Raw genomic sequence first — 18,628 nt, 5'->3', positions numbered from 1 at the left:
ATATGTTTATTAACAATAAAAAAATTTAGAGGGTGGAAGTGGAAATTGGATATTTAATATTTAAAATTTAATATTTTGTTTTTTTATCCAAAAAAAAATCTGCTCAGCTTTTTCAAAAATCAAAATAGTGTTAAAAATTATTTAAAAAATAAGATTTAATTAATTATTTTAAAAAAATAAAATAGTGTTACTCTAAAAAAATAAAATAAAATAAAATAGTGTTAAAAATTATTTAAAAAATAAGATTTAATTAATTGAAGGAAATGTGAGAAAGAAATGATTATGATAAGTAAACATTCGATATGTAACAAAATATAAAGAAAATAATATATATATATATATATATATATATAGAGTAATGATACCCTGCACACCCTTACCCTGCACACCTGTGGGCACCTGCCTACGTGGCGCGCCCACAACCACACAATTATTTTTTACAAAAACTGGCTGACCAATCATGGACCGCCACGTATGCGGTACTCATGTTACCCTGCACACCTAGGGTGCAGGGTATCATTTCTATATATATATATATATATATATATATGAGAACTTTTCAGCTGTCCATCAATATTTTCCCACCTTGTTCCTGACTTTTAATTGTTTTTTTTCGCATAACTAAAACACGATATCGAGTTTTAGTGGTCGGGGACAAGTTGGGCATCATTGGTTGGGCAGCTAAAAATTTATATATATATATATATATATAAACTTGAATGTAAATGAGAGGTATATTTAATCCAGAGTTTTAGGCTCCGTTTAGACGTGTACTTGTAAAACATTTTTATAAAAGTTTTTTTTATAAAAAATTATAAAATATTTTAAAAGTTGTTTTAAAAATAAATATGTGTTTGACAACTATTTTATCAAAATGTGTTTATAGTTAAAAATATGTTTGGATAACTATTTTAGAAAAATAATTTTAAAGTTAAAAATAATTAAGAAGGTGTTTGGACCATTATTTTATAAAAACTTTTTAATATTATTTTTTTCTCATTTTTTCATTTTTTGTAATGGAGAGATTTTTTATTTTTATGATTGATTTTATTTCTCTTTACATTTAGTGCACAATTAAATGTATAAAATTTTTAACATACAAATACTCATTTAAAATGTAGCAACAAAAAAACATAATAAGTGCATTAAACATATAAAATTAAAACGTACAAATGGCGTGCTTTATTTTTCTTTTCATTTTTTTATATTTTTATGATTGATTTTATTTCTCTTTACATTTAGTGCACAATTAAATGTATAAAATTTATAACATACAAATACTCATTTAAAATGTAGCAACAAAAAAAAACATAATAAGTGCATTAAACATATAAAATTAAAACGTACAAATGGCTTGGCTGAAACAACTTGTAATTATAGTACAAAACTTTGCAAAATCGAAGAGTGCCACCTTTAGTCCAATGCCTCTTACAAGCTTTGCAAAAATGATGTGGCTGAAACAACTACTATAATAGTAGCAACAGAACTTTGTGTTTGTTGAACCACACCAAGGACACTTCAAGAACTCCAGATGCTGTTTCCGCAGCATCGATGTCTTGACAAGTCTCCTTTCTTTTCCATTTCTTGCGCTCTGGCTTTCCATTAGAAGGTAGAAGTATCTTCTGAAGCGAGTTGTGGGAAGACAAGTCTATTGCATTATGAATCACATTTGGCGTCGATTCTGTAGCTGTATATCCAGAACTCCAAGATCGATCTGTAGCAGATATTCCAAACGGCATATTTCCAACGGAGATGCTTAAGCTGTTCCCATTCAAGTCAGGTTCTAGCAGTTGTTTCAAGCTGAAGATGCGTTGGACTTGCTTCCCCTTTCTTTTCCTTCTCCGGACTCGCATTTTTCTGGATATCAGAATCCTTTGAAGATGCGTTGGACTTGCTTTCCCCTTCTTTCTATTATTCACAGTTCTATTTTTCAGGAAATCAAAGCCCTGCGGCTGGAAGGTAATCACATGCGAATTATTTACAGTGGTGGCGTCACTTGTGTTCAATAAATTATCAGCAGCCATGGTGCCTGCTGACAATAATACTTCTTCTTTTTAACTTTCACATGTTTACTACTTCCTTTTTCTTGTTGATTATCCTTTTCAGGTTCTTTGTTACTTGCATTATCCATAACATAATCACCATTGATTCCCTGATTTTTACCAGATTCTTTCACCATTACCTTTCCCTTTCCTTTCTTCTGCACTTTGGCTATAGCACCCGTGGACAATTTACGACTCTTAAGAATCCCACGTGCCATCTCAAAATTATATAAAAATGCAAATTTTCTAAAACTACAATAAAATTCCTTCAGTGAATCAGAAGGGTAAAAACAACCACGAGCAAATGAATTGAGCTCGGACAGCAATTGAGCAGAACTTGCATCGATATTGTCAGCTTTACTCCCCTTGAACGAGTTTCTTGACCCTTTTTCTCGCGAATTCTTCCCATTAATTTACTCGGAGTGGATTGTTCAGATCTACAGGACAGGTTCTTTGGATCATCCCTTATATTTTGTAACGCAGTCGATGAAACTTCCCCATTCTGATCACCTTCTACACTTCGAGTATGATGATATCCTTACATTAGTTCACAATTCCCAAGAAATACAAGGAATCCTCTACACATTACAAATATAGTTCTCGAGTAAACAAGTAATGTCCTTCTGACAGAAGACTCATCGACTGTGAACAAGCTTCGGGATTACAATCACTAATAAATATATTCCATAACAGTCAACCAGTGCACAATCACAGTTCACGTGAATCATAGTAATCTCGAGATATTTATCAAATATGTATTATTATATTATATAAAGATAATAAATATTAAAGTAAATGATGCTAAATTCAATAAAGTGTGTTTTACAAAACCCATGCCTAAAAATTAACTTGTAAAACACGTATTCTTAACTCCAAAGTGTAGGGGAAGACAAATTTACAAAGGCTTACGTTCAGGGAATTTCAATTTAAAACGCTCCAAAGAGGTGAGATCCCTGACTTTGAACGTATTCAATATTGAACTTATGAGAGAATCTAAAAGTTAGGCTGAGAATTGGACTTACGCTTAAAATTTCCAAAACCCCCTCTAGCTGCATCCACCACAAAATAACCACATATATAGTTGATATGTTGCCTTGCGTCAAATTCTTGTTTCGGTCTATTGAGTGAACAACAATTTTTCATCAGGCAAACGATGATTCAGAACAGTGGCAGCCTGAATACTGTTTATTCTGTTCTTCCTCAGAGAATTTGGGTCTACTCCTGCTTTATGAGCTGCAATAACTCCTACGGCCTCCCAATAATTGGATACTTTCACCTGCAATTGGAAAATATTGAAAAAGAAAGCTAAACTGCTATATTCAGGGAGCAAAAAAAAAACTAGTATAATCCAATGCAATAGGGAAAAGGAAACGATCCAAAGCATGAGTTTGATACATCATTATATACACCTCAAAATCCACAAATGTATTATGTGTTACACACCCCATGCCCATAGAGCGCTAGCTAGATTGTGCACAATGTACTCCACCGATAACCATTTCGCATCAATCTCTCTTTGTGAAATAATTAGCACACGCTATCAAGATTGTGCAAGGAAACCAAGTAGATCATAGGAAAACCAAAGTCGAGAGGTGGTTTTCGCTGGTAGGTGTTTTAAGAACATACCACAGGAATCCCAAGTTTATCTGGTGTATCACTGAGTACAGTTTCGTTCTCTTCAACAGCAATTAAAAGTGGCTGCAAAAATCAATAATTGTTATAGACATTAGAACTTTGTCCATTTTGAGGCTTGACATACATTCAGCTTAAATCACAAAAATTGGTTTTGAAATAGATAGGTGGCATATACCCTGTTTGTTTTGCGATTAGCAAATGCAAGAGCACCATATCCTCCCCAAGCATCAATTGGTAGAATCACACTATCAACATCACTAGTAACTAGACAATCCTTTTCCAAAGATTCGGAGTTGCGGACTAAGTATTGAGGAGCATTACTAAGTCCAGCAAGCACACATGGCAAGAATGTGTATCCTATCTGTTATATAAAATAGACATAATTTAGAGTAAAACGTGATCCCAAGTAGAATTTGTGCAAACTAAATGAAGGAAAAGCTACATAAAACACATGATGCATGCATACTACCATGAGAGCTAATTCTCGCTTCTATTTTCCATTTTTAGAATACAGCATACAAAATCCTGTTGACGTTTGTAAATGGTGTAATTTCAGGATACCAAGACAAAGCATAGATATATTTCACCTCTTCAGCAGCTGACTTGGGACATAAAGAAGGACTCAATGGAAAAGGTAATAATGCAGGAGCATGGGCACATGGAATTCCAAAATTCTTCACCACTAAGTGGCTTATCACCGCCTCCACACCTGCCAAAAGATCAATTCCCTGTAGTTGAAAAAAATGATTAGAATGATCCGTGGAATTTAGACTGCTGCTTTAAATCTTTCATATTGTTTAAAACCAATAGACGTGAATCAGAAGACTTAACAAGGAACATTGCATAGCCTATCAAATAACGCAGCATACCAATCCTTGCCGGTAACCGCTCACATCATCAATAATGTCATCATCTGGGAAGCGTGCCACAACTGCTACTGCATTCACCCGAGATCTCTCTACTAATATCCTTACAGCCCTTAATAATGAATCAGGATGTTGTATCCTCCCAGTAGATTGTCCACTTGGGTCAACCCATTTTTCCACCTACTTACATACAGCAATTTATCAAGAACTCTTTAAACAGTACTACTTGAACTTCCTTCATGAATAGCAAGATATTCTTTTATGAGAGAGATTCATTTCGCAAAGTCCATAGCTAACAGAGAGAATGCCACATTGTCATGTCAATTACTACAATGATATAAATAACTTCAAAATGCATATGAAGGAAAAGGTTAAACATCTCGTTGGTGTGTTAGTTGTGTGACTTGTGTCCCACATCGGTTGGGTAAATATCTAGGATTTTAATATATGGACAAAGACAATCCTCCCTATTTGAGCTAGCATTTCGAGATTAGGTTAGATCCAAATGCATTTCTCAACATGGTATCAGAGCCCAGACCCGGCCGGCGTATGTGTTGGGCTGCCCATAGTTGGGCCACCCGTCCCATAGTTGAGCCACCACCACCCTTTAATGTCTCCATGCTCAAGTCATTTCATTCCTAGGCGTGACAGGGGTGTGTTTTTATGTTAGTTGTGTCACAATCGGTAGGGTAAATATCTGGGATTTTAATATATGGACAAAGACAATCCTCACCCATTGAGCTAACTTTTGGGGTTGAGTTAGGTACAAGCCCATTTCTTAACTCACCAACCGTGGCTGATGTTTTTTTTTTTTATCATTAGCTCTGTTCTCATGGTATGGCCTCGGCGCCGGAAGCCCCTCTTCCGCCGCCTCCTTCCAACATCCTGTCCGACAATTATTCTACAAATGAAAGGGGTATAAGTGTAACTCTCCCAGCACCAAGAAATTCTACACATCCATGGATGTCTTTCCTCGAGCATGAGCCCTTCTATCCCAGCTCTTCAATTCAGGGGGAGTCAAACCTATGAGAAACTCATCCCTGAGAACTCGAAACACCTGCCTTACCACAATCGATGCTCCTACTACCTCCAAACATGAACCGAACCCTACGCCCCATATTATCGAATCACCAAACCGGCCACTACAAGTCTATGCAAGGAGCAAACAACACCAGAAAAATGCCCAACACACCGAACAGATTCAGCAGAGCCCTGACTCGAACACTGAGCCGTCGTCCACGTACAATACACAAGGTATGCTTAATTTAAATCATTATGCTTTTCCAATGACTGAACATGATGATTAACTGCCCATGACATTCAGGAAAAGCGTTCAGTCATGTACACATCATCCTATATGTAAATTTGTCTCTCTTGAGAAGTTATCACCCACACATACAGTATTTGAATCCAAACTAGACCAGGTTCAAATTCCATCAACCATAAAAGTTGCTCTCCAAGATCTTAAATGGAAGGCTGCTGCCTTTGAAGAAATACGAGCCCTTGAGAAAAAATAATACTTGGATTCCTACAGAACTCCCTTGTGGAAAACAGACAGTTGTGTGTAAATGGATCTTCTCAGTAAAGCACAAAGCTGATGGTAGTATCGAACGGTTCAAAGCTTGATTGGCAGCAAAAGGAGTCATCGACAACCAAGAGACTTTTGCTTCTGTTGCTAGACTCAATATCATTCGAGTTCTTTTATCGGTTGTGCAAACCTAGATTGGCCATTATATCAAATTGATATGAAGAACGTCTTTTCATCAATGGATATCTGGAGGAAGAGATTTACATAATTATCCCACCTGGTTTTGAGACTAGGCCCACAACCAATAAAGTATGCAAGTTGAAGAAATCACTGTATTGCCTTAATAGTCGCCTCGAGCATGGTTTTATCGTTTCTCAAATGTTCTGAAAAGAAATGGATACATGCAGGGTCAATCTGATCACACATTATTCATCAAACACTCTAGAGAAGGAAATATCTTAGTCCTCATTGTTTACGTTGATGATATCGTTCTTACGGGAAATCACATTGAGGAAATGGTGTGTGTAAAAGCCTTACTTTCAAAGGAATTTGAAATGAAGGATCTTGAAGTTCTCAAATACTTTATGAGAGTGGATGTGGCGAGGTTATCTCTCGGGATTTCAATCTCTCAAAGGAAATACGTGTTAGACCTCTTAAAGGAAACCAGAATGTTGGGGAGGAAACCAGTGGAAACGCAAATGGATGCAAATGTTAAGCTTGGAGAAGATGATGACCTCCCTATGGCTAACAAAGGGAGATATCAAAGGTTAGTAGGAAAACTAATCTGTCTCTCGCACACTCGCCTTGACATTGGATTCGTTGTTAGTGGTCAGTTCATGAATACACCTACAAAAACCCACATGGATGTTGTGTACCGAGTTCTGAGATATGAAAAAAGAAATCCAGGCAAAGGGCTTTTCTTCAAAAAGTCGTCAATACGAGACATTGAAGTGTATAGTTATGCAGACTGGGCTGGATCCCAAGATAGGCGTTCTACATCAGGGTATTATACACCTTCGTGGGGGAGTTTGGCGACCTGGAGAAGTAAGAAGCAAACCATAGTGGCTCGCAGCAGCGCAGAAGTAGAATATCGAGCTCTGGCTCATGGGATATGCAAAGGTATAAGGCTGAAAAGACGCCTAACTGACTTAAAGCTTGGAGATGGACACGGCCCATGGAAGTAAAGTGTGACAATCAAGCAGCTATAAGTATAGCCAAGAATCTTGTTCACCGTGATCGCACAAAGCACGTGGAAATGGAACGACATTTTATAAGTGAGAAGATTGAGAATAAAGTCATTGATCTTGGCTACATCCCCACTCACATGCAAACTGCACATATATTGACCAAGGTACTTCACAGACCGAGCCTTGAAGATTAGAGTTCCAAGCTAGGCATGATCAACATCTACGACCCAGCTTGAGGGGGGAGTGTTGAAACTCAAATATCCAGATAGATAGGATATATCAATATTCTTATCTGAGGGGGAGTGTTGAAACTCAAATATCCAGATAGATAGAATAGATCGATATTCTTATTTGACCGGGTTTCTAGTAGGATAAGAGTCCTTGTACAAGTAAACTAAGAGTTCTGGTTCTATTGAAATAGGGATATAGAATTCTATAAATATATTTCTTGTACTCTTTATATTTAACCCTAATAAATTGGTTCTTTTCAGCCTATACTTTTCCGTCTTTAACTACATCCCGTTTGTTGCATTATCTCTAGCCGGTGAAATCAATGTTTGGCTTTTGTTTTCCTTCTTAGTGGGTGTTTGGCTGAGCTTATAAGCTCTTCAAAACAGTATAAGCTGTTTTGAAGAGCTTATAAGCTCTTAAATTTTGTTTGGTAAAAAGTTTTTCAAACAGCTCATGAGCTGTCAAAATAAGTTGTTTTTAAAAAAGTAAGAGTGACCTTACTTTTTAAAAAAAAATCTTATTTTAAGATTCTATCACTCTAAAATATCCTTGAATATTTTCATAAATCTCCATTATATCCTCCACCCATTAAATATTAAATATTATTATAAAAAATTTCCAAATCACATAAATTTTTCTAAATTAAAATATTAAAATAATTTTATTTTTTTAATATAGGTTTATTCTAAAACTATTTTCGTATATGTATAACTCGAAACATTATTTTCATAGAATTATACCTTTTTTGATAATTTTGACAATAAAAAGATCTTATAATACTAAAACATATCAATATCTTTAAGTTGTTTAAAATAAGTTTACCCAAACACTTAACAGTTTATTTTTAAAATAATTCATAATAGCTTATAAGCTCGTAAAACAACTTTTAAATTATAGGAGCTTATAAGCTCTTTTCCAAACACCAATTAACTTATATATTCCAATTACCAAGATGATTCTAGTTACTGTGTTTTGATGCTCTATTATATTTCTAAACAAACAGATCCTAGATCCCTGCAATATGTAGGTAAGTGGTGACGTATGAATCATTTACCTGTAGAGCAGTATCTGTCACTGTATATTCTATGATAGGCAAACCAAGAGAAGCTCTTGTTGCATCCACAACTTGTAAATGACGCATGCGAAGGTCATCCTCTATTCCAGCATCAAGAACAAGCCCCACCTGAATCGAGTCAAAAGTATACAGCATGGGAATCTTCAATCAGAAAAAGAAAAATACAGTCGGCTATAAAACAGAGACAACTGATGTAAGGATGGACCAAGGGGTGAAGCGTACCTTATTCTGGTGAACCGGCTGCAGTGCCCAAATGCCTTCAGCAAATCTATCTAAAGCATAACCCTCAACATATAACACATTTGGCATTGGCCAATAAAGCATTGCTGCATTTAGAACCTGTATGGATTATTAATATAGAAGATAAGTGACCTTTGTGCACTCAATTAAATAAGCACTTGGTAGAAAATTGAAAACCAGTAAAAATAAACCCTATTGATTGGTAGACCATCTGAGCTCTCTGATTATTATGATGATCACAATTTACAGCATAAGTTGATTCGGTATGACATAAGTCCCCCTTCCTTTGCAAAGGCAACAGGTTATTATTGCATCTCCAGGAATTCATTAATTCTTTGACTATCACAGTAACTCCTCGAAATAATTGTGTTGCCAATAAATTACAAGTGCTCATATAGAGGAAGATCACTATCTAATGTGATTGCAGATGCATTTTGGCTGTATTCTTTTGTTTTCTGGCTGACTTCTCATCAAACACATCTCCCACAAAGCTCTTTTTCAATCTTTTAAACATTTATTTTGTGTCTTAAATCTTAAGAAAACCCTGCTGTTATTCTTTTTATGGTGAAATTATGACTGCAGTTAAAAGCATGAGCTGAGGTTTTCATCCAAGGAAAGCTTGAGGTTCTGACATTTCATTGCTGAAAACACAGAAAAATGATTCTGCTTCTTTCAAGTACAAGGATAAGAATGCAAGTAAATATTTTGCTCTGCTATACTACTACAAGGGAAAGTAAAGCAAAAGGAATAAATCAGCTATTGATGAAAAGGACGAAAATGGCATAAAAAAACTTGGGAAATTTACAGTTTTTAAAATTTATGTATGTATTAATTTGGGGGTGAAGGAGGGGGGGGGGGGGGGGGGGGGGGGGGCGGCGCATAAGGCTTTGATAGATTAAATTCCTATGAAGCACATAACATGGAGTGGCTCAATCTCTAGGAAATTGAGATAAAATTTGGGAGGGAAGATGAATAAAAAGAGGGAATAGAGAATTGGGGGGCCGTCAACTAGGATGTGCTTCCGGGCTTTGGAAATTCTCCCAACTTTTGGTATAATCTCCAGGTTACACTAATTCCCGAAACTGAAAATAAAGCAAAGATAAAGAAAAATAATAACAGAAAAGAAAGAAGGATCATACATTGGGATGAGAAATGAGACAATCGACAACATTGGCCAGAGTGCGAGCCACGGGCATCGCATCCCCTGCATAACCACCAATCGCAGCTCCCACTCCCGTCGGTATTATCATCACACTTGTGTACGGCCTCTTATGCTGATAGATACAAAAACTTCTAAAAAAATATCAAAACACATACATGGAACTGATGCTATAGATACTACTAAACACAAACAATCGTACTAAAATTCTTCGTGTAACTGGCCTTGCTCGCGAGGTGGGGACTGAAGCATAATACAACCGACGCCACGGCACGTCTCCGCTTCGAGCTTCGGCCGACGGCGTAGTGAAATGAACGGCACGGGATAAGGTTCGCCATGCCACCAAGCAGCTGCCTAATCCCAACTTTCGTGTCTTCAATAATATTTTTTATTGGTCTTGTGTGTGTTTGCCAATGTAATAAATTAATGGTTTCGATAAATTAATAACATTATTATTTTTGCCAAAATTATATTTTCGCCAAAATTATAAGTGTAACAAGTATAATATAGTAAAGTATGATTCTATTATTTTTTTTCATGAAATTTAATTTTATTATATTTTTGATTATATGATGAATTTAATTTGATTAGTCGGTATAATGAATATCTTTTAATTATTAAGAGACGATGTATATGCATAGTGTGTGTAAAATAATAAATAAAACATATATAAATCAAGGGAAAACGCGAAGCACAAATTTTTCAACGTAAAAGAATGACTTGTTGAACCATAATATTATGTTGTTGATAAAAAAAAAAAAAAGCAATATATCAAACCACAAATGTTTAAATGTATTGATGTAGTTTTAATTAATTGAGGGTCCGGGTCAATGGAGTAGCTGGGATGAGCTATTGAACAGGCCGGGCTATGTGGGTCAAATGACAGATAATATGCTAGGCTTAACACTTTCATTATGTGATGAATTCTGCACACAATGGAAAGCAAAAAAAAGCTTGTTAGTGGGGCGCTGTAAGGTTTTTCGACAAGGTCACTCCGATGCTTAAGTCAGACTCAGATATGAAGTTGGCTTTTGAGGAAATATAGAGAGCAATATAGTGTTTTTTAAGCAAGTGAACGTACCCCTTCTGATACCTGCTGGAGGGTATTTATAGGCCTTGAAATGAGAGAGCTGCTCCGATATTTTCGGGTAGTGGCCACGGTCCTGCGTCGTGGGTGACTAGGTTGGCCATAATTCTGTGTCGTGACCAGGTCGGAATGCCCGGGTCAAGTGATAAAATGATAATCGTGGAAAGAACGTGCTCCTGGAAAATAGGTGTTGACTGGGTTCGATTTGACTTAGTCCTCTCACTATCATAGGTATTTGCCCGAACTGTTTCTCACATCTTACCTTCTTCTACCATCTAGGCCCCAGGCTTCCCTCCTGACACCAGAGCTCTTGGCTCCCTTTCCTGGTCATACTTGTTATGCCTTAAACACATACAAATCTCGTGTTATGAGATTAATGTTTTTAATGCATTAACAAGTCTCAAAATATTACGTTTTGATGATTACAAAACTAGGTTAATCGTCACTAATGTTTTCAGTGAGCAATTTGTAGAGTTATAAAATAAAATTGAACAGGAGTTCAAAATATTGAAGAACAAATTGTACAAACTTTGGAAACCACACCAGAACAAGATTTCGAAGCTACCCAGTACTCTTGGATCGGAAGATCCGATGATGGTTCAGAACCTCCGATGTATATCAAGCCAATTATTTCACTTCGGAAGATAGTTCAGAACCTACGAAATTGAGTTCGGAAGCTCTGATTGCAGATCAGAAGCTCCGATATTTTTCCAGCATTTGTTTAATCTTTGGAAAGATTTCGGAAGCTGCGAAGACCACCGGATCGGAAGCTTCGATGTCAGATCGGAAGTTCCGATCTTCGACGGCCGAAATAGGATCTTTTTCGGAGACTTTTTTTGCCCGACAGAGTATTTAATACGGCCAATCGGAAGCTCCGAAGATAGTATCGGAAGTTCCGATCTCACTTTGGCGCGGGAATTCAAATTTGAATTTGATGAAGATCGGAAGCTCCGTTTGTGGATCAGAAATTTCGATCTCACCCGTTTCAACACTATAAATAGAGGCATTCCAAGACCATTTGGAGACACAACTCACTCAAGCATTCTCTCATCCTTTCAAAGCACCATTTGAGTGATTATTCAAGCGTTCGAAGCCCATTTCAAAGTCCCTCAATATATATTTGTGTATCGAGTTGTATAAGTGCCTGAAAATCATTGTTGTGTATACTCGAATGTGAAGCCGAGTTTATCGAGTTGTTGTGGCTATCCTTGGAGCCCGTAAGTCCAAGTGTTTCGAGTTGTTGTGATGCTATCCTTGGAGCCCTCAAGGCCAAGAGACGCGGTGATTGTGTTGTTGTTGTAACGGCTATTGTCACGCCCCGCTCCCGGGGTCGGGTGACATCGCCTTTGCTTTCAAATAAAATTCAAAAAAAAATCAGGCTCTTAGTACAGAATTTAACTAAAACCAGTCTATTTCATGAATAAATTCCAAAATAAATATTCTGTACAACTCAAAATTCTCAAATAAGGAATAAACTTTGCGGAAACGTCTTACACCTTAAAAATCAGTATAATAACTATAAAATCTCATAACTATCTTCATCACCATCTCCAAGACATGACTTTTTCTTGATTTCTTCGACTTGATCTTCATTCCTATCCGGGGAGGAAAGCAAGGGGGTGAGTGTTTTGAGAAACACTCAGCAAGTGGGGGTCGTTCGAGACATGTAACAAATATATGCATAACCATAACAACATAATACATCATGAACATAATCATAACCATAGCTCATTACTTAGGCCATCTAGGCCGAAACATCATCATGAACACAAAATTTTGACACATGAACATAAGCACTGAAATTCATCCTCTTTCCATGGTTTACTATCTCCTATATGTTAATCCTCTAAGGAGTGAGACCATGTCCAATATGTTAATCCTCTATGGAGTGAGGCCATACAATGGTTACCATCCCACCGTATAAGGGTCATATCATTACCATATCCATTCGAATCATAACAGTGCTCGACAACATGCATGACACAACATGAACCAACATGACACGAACAAAAGACACATGCTCGAACGAATTTTGAAAACAAAAATACCATGACTCATCAATAAATATTTTTAAAACCATATCAAGGAATATACATACAAAAGCCCACTTACCTTGCTACACGTGCAAAAATCAAATACTTGTATTGTTGCAGTGTTTATTTTCAAAACTTCAGTCATCTTGATGAAACGTCTGTAACATATTGAACCGTTGGATCAGCATGTTTGGTCTGGACATCTCTAAGGACGTGATCTAAATTGTGAACGATGGAGATCTGGTTTCAACGTTGTTTGTATTCATTTCTTGTCCACGAACAGAAGCTGCTCAATTCTCGAGTAGAATATGTGCAGAAATCTTGTAAAAATCGTATAAAATATTCTAGCCGTTGGATCGGGATGAAATTTGGACTGCAACTCGATAACATATTTTTATTTAATCTTAACAGTGAAGATTGGATTCAAATCTATGTAGTATCAATAGTAGATCTTGGACTAGGGCTGATTTTTCAAACTATAAGAAAAATCTCTGCAGCGTTTTGCCTACTCTCACACGAAATTTGAGAGAACTTGTGGTATGATTTTTCTTAAGCTTTGCTAATCTATTTATAGGCACCAATAAGAGTTATTGACTAAGATACTGATAATCAAAGTTGAATGGAAATTCTATCTCTCAAGATTTGACTCCATCTAAATCTTGATTACTTATTTTATTTTTGTAAACTAAATATCTCACAAAATTAATAATAAATAAAAATATGAAAAGATTCTCACCAAATCTACTTATCTTGCATATATTTTATCTCCAATATGCAAACTTTCAAAATCTTATATTCATGGTATCAATTTATCTTGGTACAATCACCTTCAAGATAATTAAATAAAATCGATATTTTAATATATTGTAACCTTTAAAAATCTGGGGTTTCACAGCTATACTTGGAGCCATCAAGACCAATTCGAAGTGCTAAGTGATACCTTGGTTAATCGATCTTAACCAATCGAGCCCTAGCTTGCACAATAAAATATTTTCGAAATTTAGTCTAAGAATCTAGCACAAAAACTAAATAGCTTGCTTGGTGGATCAAAAGAGAGCATACACTTGCCTTGGTTCGAATTGATAAAAAAAACGATGGAACCTAGCTGGGAAACACGACATAGCAGCTTCTAGGCCACCTAAGACTCGAGCTTCGGCAGTGGCGATGGTTGGACGGCGGCACGACGGTCGGACGTGAGGCAGAAGAAGGAGCCGATGGTGGAGAATCTTGAAGAAAAGGTACGCGGCGGGTGTTTGAGAGGGTAAGGGGTAAGGCTTCTAATTTTGTTGTGTATTTTAAATTTATGTGTATATGTGTGTGTGTATGTAGGTGTGTGACGAATTTAAAAAGGTGCTACTCACACTTATAAAAATGCTACTTTCTTTTACAACTTTAACACTAATAAACTTTACACCTATTAAAATTCCTAAGTTTAAAAATCCCAAAATTAAATATTAAATTGAATTTTACTAGTCCGGGTTTGAAAATGTCAACTTTTGAAAAAGTTTTAAAATAAACTCAAAAATGCAATAAAAATCGATTTTTGACACCCGAAAATTCTAAAAATTAACATTTTACTATTTTCCTCAATTCTTAGAAATATTAACTCTTGGATAAAAAATTCAAGAATTTACCGCCAAATCCACCTTTACCGCATGCTGGAACCGGAGGCTACTGAACTCAAGAATCTCAAGAACAATTAACTTAATACTTAAACAATTAAACATCTGAAATAATTTAAACACTAACTTAGAAATTAAAATCAACAATTTAAATATTTTGATGTCACAACCATAATTAAAATATTTAAATAACAAACAGAGCGATTAAAATAATTTAAACAAACTAAATGAACGTTTAAAAGTCATTTAAATAAATACACAAGAGGAATAAAAACCTTTAAAACGATTTGGACAGTTAAAAATATTTAAATAAATAAGCTAGAAATTTAAAATAACCAAGTGCTAAACTTAAGTTATTTAAAATAAATAAGTTGTGCAATTAAAATCATTTAAATAAGCAAGCTTACACTTTTAAAATATTTAAAATAATTAAGTTGCACAATAAAAATCATTTTGACAAATAAACTTAAACAATTAAAAGCATTAATTAAATAGTTTGCACAATAAAAATTATTTGAATAAATAATTAATATTTAAATAAATAATTTATCATTTTATTAAGACATAATTAAAATAAATAATTTAGATTGATTAAACTTACAAATAACAGTCAAAATATTTATTTACTTTAATGCATGCGATTTAGTAGATTGGATTTTTAGGTGCTACATTAAGCATGCAAGTTTCTTAATATAAAATAACAGGAATAATTCAAACTTAAACAGAGTTTATTATGCGGAAACTAAAATCCCATAATTACAAGAAAATCGGCAGGATACAACCGATAAAACCACACCAAATGTTTATTCCCAAATATATACAGACTGTAGTAAAAAAAAACTTCCAGATTCTCCTGAACCTGCAGCTAGCCCTTCCTCAATCCACTCGCTCCGTATAGCATCAGACCTGTCCCATCGAATGGGGTGTCCAGAATATAATCAGAACGTGAGCGACTAATGCACAATACGTAACTATAAGTAAAAATACATATATGATGCATGCAAGTGTGATGACTGGGTAACTAGTCATCTATCAAGTCATGCTCAGACTAGGTGCCCTGAGTGTAGTTGATAAGTGCATTTTGTATGCATTAGTTCATGATATTTTTATGTTTATTTTATGTGCATTCATACTATTTTGTGTGTTATATTGTGTTTTATTTCATTTGTGTGAATTTCATTCTCCGGGTTCTATTTGTAGGAAAAATAAAATTTTAAAAAGTTTTGAAGAGAAGAGAGGAAAAGAGAAAAGAGAAGAAAAGAAAAGAAATAGAAAAAGAAAAAAAAAAGATTGAAGCGCGTTTGCACAAGATGATCTTGTGCAAACGAAATTGTTTGCACAACATGTTGTGCAAACGGGAGGGAACAAGCGCGTTAGCGCTAGTGTTTGTGCAAACGAAATTGTTTGCACAACAATTTGGTGCAAACAAACATGGAGAAGCGCAATCGCGCTGAGGAGATGAGGTTAGCGCTAAACGTTCGCGCAAGGAAGCTGTGCATTAGTTTCTCGGGGCAGAAAGTGTCTCGCTCGAGCGAGAGCTTGTGCTCGCTCGAGCGAGAAATACGGAAAAGAAATTTTGGAAACAGAGAGTCTCTCGCTCGAGCGAGAGGTTGTGCTCGCTCGAGCGAGCGAGACGGAAATCAAAATCCTTGGAACAGAAAACTGCTAGCTCAAGCGAGCCGCGCGATCAGAGTTTTATTTTTAGAAAATTCCTTGGCCGAGCAGGATACAATCTTTTTAATATTTGGACATATAAATACCCTTTCAACCATCAGATTAAGGGTTCCAGAGTTGGAGAATTTCAGACGCAAGGCGGCTACAGGCTACAGTCTTGGGAGAAGATTTCTTCTTCTTTTCTTTTATTTTTACTTTTCATGATTAAAAACCTTGTTTGATCATGAATTTATTTATTGAGTAGTTTTCTTTTTCGATCAAGGCCACGTGATTGGGCCAGACAATTTATGTATAAAACTCGTTTGTTTATTTGATTTTTTTAGACTTGATTTGATTTTATTGATTATCGAATTTATATTTGTCTTGTGAATTTCCTGGCAGTTATTTGCTTGCATGTTAATTGATTCCAATTCGACAGAGGAGGTTTCAATTTTGATCGCTTCAATAATCAACATAGTGTAAAACTGACTAGAAATAGAATTCGGTTTCATTATGCGGTTTAGGTGTTTACTGAATTTTTACAGTTATTCATGCATTCGAATTTGATTAGAATTACGAAAGATTGTTTCATCAATATTCGAATAGGTTTGATTGTTCTAGAAATAGTCCTTCGAACAAATTAGGAAAATTCCCGTGAATGAAAATTAAGTTTGATATTTTAGATTGACTGCATTTTACATGCATTGTCTGGTACCTACGTGAGACCTTGATCGAGCTTTTCCCAAATTTGATTTAAATACAAAATTTTCCAGCTGAGTTTAAATTAATTTAATTTCAACTGCAATTCTTATTAATAGTTTAAAATCTGAAATCGCTATTTTTGAATAGTCTAGATTAAGTAGAAATAAATATATTTTGGTATTCATATATATACAGTCCCCGTGAGTTCGACATCTGGACCTTTGTCCACTATATTATAATTTGACCTGGTGCGCTTGCCAGTTGATTTTTAATCATACCGATTTAGCCGGTCAAGTTTTTGGCGCCGTTTCCGGGGACTGTTTTGATATCAGAATTTTTGTTTCTCTTGAGATTAGAATTTATTTTAATTTTTTTTTATTAAATTCTAAATTCCTCTTTTTTCTTTGTAACTTTCAGGTGCTAGGATAGATGGCGGACAACCGTACTGTTTGGGATAATATTAGGCCGCCAGTTGAAGGTTATGGATCTAGCATCGTTTGCCCCGCTGTTGAGGCAAACAATTTTGAGCTGAAGCCCTCTACTATTCAGCTGATCCAACTGCAAGCAAGATTTGGGGGCACACCTGTGGAAGATCCCTACGCTCATCTGGAGCATTTTCTATCGATATGCGACACGTTCAAGGTTAATGGGGTAACATCTGATGCAGTGCGACTGCGGTTATTCACATTCTCTCTTCAAGGCGAAGCTGTTGAGTTGCTAGATGATTTGCCTGCGGGTTCCATCACTACATGGAACCAAATTGTTCAGACTTTTCTGATCAAGTATTTTCCTTCTACGAAGATGGAAAAGTTATTTTCAGATATTATCTCATTCAAGCAAAAGGAGGGTGAATATTTACATGCGGCATGGACCAGATTCAAGAAGATGTTGAGGATGTGTCCTCAGCATAACTTATCTCAAAGCCAGCAGACTCAGACGTTCTACAATGGAGCCGATCAGTCGGTTCGATCTATGCTGGATGCTGCGGCTAATGGATGTTTATTCAGGAAGATGCCAGCTGAAGCCTGGGAGATCATTGGCAACATGGCAGAGAGTAACATTGGGTGGCCGGATGTAAAGAGAGAGAAGAAGGCTGGAGTTTTAGAGGTCGATTCTTTAATGGCCCTGAATGCGAAGATTGACGCGCTGACACACCAAGTGGCACTCATGAAAATAGCACCGGTCAATCAAGCACAAGGGAATATGCAACAAGACCAGCAGTTGTTTGAAGTTGAGGCTGTGAATTTTATGGGCAATCAAGGAAGGCAGACATACAACTCAAACAACAACTACAGTCAGAACTGGCAGGCCAAGCAAGAGGAGAAAAAGCCGAGTTTTGAGGAGATCATGATGAAGTACGTGGCGGGTATTGAGGCTCGCTTGCAGAATCAGGAGAGCATGCTGCAGAAGCTAGAAATTCAGATGAGTCAGATCGCAACCCAATTATCAACCCGGCCTGCTGGAGCTTTAACAAGTAACACTGAACCAAATCCCAGAGGCGTGAACGCTATCATGGTCGTGACTCAAGCACAGTCTGAGGAGCAGCAGATGGGAGAAAAGAATAGGAT

General features: G+C 36.1%; 1 protein-coding gene across 2 annotated transcripts; it reads right to left on the bottom strand.

Annotated features, from left to right (window-relative positions):
• Window positions 1–2,775: 2,775 nt before the first annotated feature.
• On the bottom strand, window positions 2,776–10,347 carry LOC140883882 (uncharacterized). Of its 2 annotated transcripts, none has more exons than XM_073290500.1 (9): window positions 10,188–10,347; window positions 9,944–10,078; window positions 8,787–8,903; window positions 8,544–8,672; window positions 4,547–4,723; window positions 4,265–4,405; window positions 3,853–4,038; window positions 3,669–3,740; window positions 2,776–3,318 (listed from the first exon to the last, which is right to left on the bottom strand). In XM_073290500.1, exons 1-9 carry the CDS (start codon window positions 10,299–10,301, stop codon window positions 3,160–3,162), a joined length of 1,230 nt encoding a protein of 409 aa, XP_073146601.1. In that variant the 5' UTR covers window positions 10,302–10,347; the 3' UTR covers window positions 2,776–3,159. The 2 variants fall into 2 exon arrangements, with proteins under 2 accessions (XP_073146601.1, XP_073146608.1); XM_073290507.1 differs by having other exon boundaries at window positions 2,784–3,318; window positions 9,944–10,097; window positions 10,166–10,278.
• Window positions 10,348–18,628: the final 8,281 nt, after the last annotated feature.

This window comes from Henckelia pumila, chromosome 1, assembly GCF_033568475.1.
Source record: "Henckelia pumila isolate YLH828 chromosome 1, ASM3356847v2, whole genome shotgun sequence".
NCBI classification, from domain to species: Eukaryota; Viridiplantae; Streptophyta; class Magnoliopsida; order Lamiales; family Gesneriaceae; genus Henckelia; species Henckelia pumila.
Note: the sequence above shows the minus strand (reverse complement) of the source record. Positions and strands in the feature narration are given on the sequence as shown.

What these genes read in the sequence shown, in the direction of transcription:
- LOC140883882 (XM_073290500.1), bottom strand. Translation starts at nt 10,301, where the DNA reads ATGGCGAACCTTATCCCGTGCCGTTCATTTCACTACGCCGTCGGCCGA. An exon ending in GTCTCATTTCTCATCCCAAT is followed by an intron (nt 8,904 to 9,943) that starts GTATGATCCTTC and finishes TAATCCATACAG; the next exon opens with GTTCTAAATGCAGCAATGCT. An exon ending in CCAAGTCAGCTGCTGAAGAG is followed by an intron (nt 4,039 to 4,264) that starts GTGAAATATATC and finishes TTTATATAACAG; the next exon opens with ATAGGATACACATTCTTGCC.